Genomic DNA, 3189 nt, shown 5'->3' on the forward strand with positions numbered 1-3189 from the left:
TATATATTACATCCACATACACGAATATGTGCTTTCAAGTTCTTGCAGTTTGATATACTGCATGAACATGCAATTATTTCTCTTAAAGTCAACACGCTGAGTTTAAAGTCCAACAAAACAATTTTGCTTTCTCACTGAGGAGACGCGAATCGGCTTTTTTTTAGTATTTGACCGATCCTACAACAAACAGTTAACGGGAGGATATTCTCATTTTGCAAAATTAAAGGACAGACACTTCAAGTTTCAAACATTTATTAAGCCTCATCAAAACACTTTCAAACACATGACCAAGTGCAGCACGAGGCAAGTTTGAGTATTTCCTGGATGAATAAGCATGACAATTGTGCGGACGGCTTCCGGAAGACCTTTCTGTGCAGCCTCTGGAGATGAGCGTGTTGTTCAGAAGTCAGGACGGTCCTTTTTCAGTTTGCTGTAGTCCACATTAACCGAGTAGAACTAGGAAACAGGGGTGGGAAAGGGAAAAAAATGAGTAAGGAGCTTGATTATGCATTTTGCAGTGTATTTACGAAAAACATGTATTGCTTGAACTCACACCAAGCAACCAAAATCACAGTTTCTGTCTGCATACTAGAAAATAATAAATAAAAACTTGGACAGCAGCAACTTTTTAATATTATCTTAATTCTACGTACAGTATTCGAAACTCTGCTTATAAAATGAGGCAGTGCTCGTGTCTATGACTAGAGAAAACCCACGGAACCTCTTCTTTCATCCCCAGAATTAACAGTCTGTTCACAGGAAGTTCTTCCATACTGCTGAGTTCATCCTTTTTGCCCCAAATCCACATGCTCCCGTATACCAAAGGCAAGCCCTAGCTCGCCAAGTGGCACAGAGCATGGTGTATGTGAACAGAGTGTGTCACAAGGGAACACCTGGAGCAGCGCTGCAAAAGCCAAGTTGGGTTTAAGTAGCTGCATCTAGAACTGCAAGGTATGGCAAGGAAGAAGGAAAGTAAAAACTGATCCTTTCAAACTCTCGCTTTACATTAATACAGTTGGATGTCATTACATGGAATTCAAGAGCCCCAAGAGTCACTGAGGAAAATGAATTTACAGCCTAAAAATCACATTTTGGCATTCCAGCCTCACTTGACAACCAGCATGCGATGATATATTTTTTCTCTAAAAAACACAAATTAAGAAATATTTCTGTTAGCTTGATTATTTTTAGTTATGCCTAAATTTAATTTTTTTATAACTACCTCAGAGAAAATAAAACAGCCTACAACACATCTAAATTACAGTTTTTTGTGCAGCTCCTACAGTGATGATCAGGTCTTCAACTCTGCTCTTTGGGAAGACTAAGGAAGTTGACATGGGAAAGAGAAGTTTATAAAAGAAAAACAATTTCATCGAGAGCTAAAACTGCCAGTATATCAGAGCTTTTTACTAAACAATCATCCTCTATTTAGAGTATGTGTCTTTCCATTTCCCACAGTGCAGATTTGGAAAAAAAATCCCCAATGATACACACACCCAAATATGGTAAACCCCGAGGTTGTGTTTGCACAGAAGCGGAACGCTACCCAAGGCACGCACTCTCCAGGAATTTATGCTGCGCAATATGTTGAATTTGCCTCTTTGAGATATCTAAGAAAGAGCAACATTCCAGAAGCAGCTGAAAACAAAGTATGAAGTTCTTCCCAGACCTTTAACAGAGCCACAGCATACTTTATTTCAGAGCGCAGGGGGTTTGTGTTATTTCAATGATATGCTACCGAACAGACATTAGCTTTGAAAACACAGTAGGTTTGGTTTTTTTAGAAGCTTGATAATAATCTTAAAATATTCTTAACAGGAATCTAGCACAATATTTTAGTAAAACATGATAAACACATGATTTCTGTAAACTATCAAGTGTTTTGTACATCTTTGCACGCTTCCTCATTAGTTCAATGAGATAACTTGAACGTTACTTAACACTTCAACTGCACCCAGTTGCTTACAGACATTTGTTTTGTTTTCAAACAATCTCTAGTAGAACTGATTAGTATTTACATTAAACATCAAGGGCCAACATTTTAAGAGCTTAGGAAACTTTAGTTCAGAACTTACAAAGTTTTGTCTTTCTCCCTGTAGTTTCTTTATGAGCATTATGGGCTAGTTTATTCTTTCAGTTGCATATAATTCTCTTTCTTACAGTGCAATATACATGATTGCTTCCGTATAGATCCCCTTGACCCCATTACTAACCAAGTCTAGGATAAAGTTTTAAATTTCAAATTCAGCTCCACCTGGAGTTCTAGAGATGAACAAATGCTGCATAACTGACAAAATACATCACTCATTCAACTACCTTCCAATATGCTCAACCATCCTAAAGCACTAGGCTAGACCTTTGTTACGTTTCCTAAAAATCTGTATTTTTCATTTTACCTTGTACTGGTCACTGGGAGCCATTTTGTTCCATGGTTCTGGATTATTTTTCTTGTCCCAGCTATTGAGAGAAACACAAGCTATGAAAACACATTAAGAAAAATCACACTACCTTCAAAATAAATAAAATTTGTATGTGTATTGTGGTTATCAGGCCATGGAGAGTCACCCACTCAAGTAGGTTTCCACAGGAAAGGACGCAGCGCTTTGTCAGAAGTCTCTAAACATCACACAGTAAACTAGTAAATCTCCAAATCAAAGAAATCTCCACTTACTTATAGTTTTACTGGAACCAGATATTAATGCCTTCCGAAACATAAAGACTGAGGCAGTGAAGGTTCCTTTAGCACATGCAGCAAGAGGACCGGGCACCGTGAATTACTCTGCACTTACCAGACATCAGGGTTGAACACGGCCAAGCGCATGAGATACAGGCCTGCGCCAATGCCTCCAGATCCGATGATCACAAACAGAGGGATCAACTAGAACAACAACAAAATTTAAATGTCGTACCACAACAGAACAGTATTATCACAGAGCATTTCTTGCTGCAGTGATGATGAACCAAAGAGCAAGCTCACATACTTTGATCCATAATTCATGCCCCTCTAAAACCTTGCCATAAGCTCCCTGTGCGCAGAGCATCCCTGGAGGCCAAGCAAAACTAGGAGCTACAGAAAGGCAGACGTGAAAAAAAACACTGCTACAGGCACAACAACTAAGCGTCCCACAGCAGCACGTTTCTGAGAAACAGACGGTAGTGCCCTCACTGCCCAAAACTGGCCCCGCCATC

General features: G+C 39.2%; 1 protein-coding gene across 1 annotated transcript; it reads right to left on the bottom strand.

The window, feature by feature from the left end:
• Positions 1 to 241: 241 nt before the first annotated feature.
• Positions 242 to 2878, bottom strand: NDUFA4 (NDUFA4, mitochondrial complex associated; the record flags this gene model as incomplete). Its single annotated transcript, XM_009877065.1, has 3 exons — positions 242 to 456; positions 2397 to 2457; positions 2790 to 2878. Coding segments are annotated over 3 exons (207 nt in total), but the record flags the coding sequence as incomplete, so codon positions are not given.
• Between the last annotated feature and the right edge of the window lie 311 nt (positions 2879 to 3189).

This window comes from Apaloderma vittatum, unplaced genomic scaffold (genome assembly GCF_000703405.1).
Source record: "Apaloderma vittatum isolate BGI_N311 unplaced genomic scaffold, ASM70340v1 scaffold699, whole genome shotgun sequence".
Lineage (NCBI taxonomy): Eukaryota > Metazoa > Chordata > Aves > Trogoniformes > Trogonidae > Apaloderma > Apaloderma vittatum.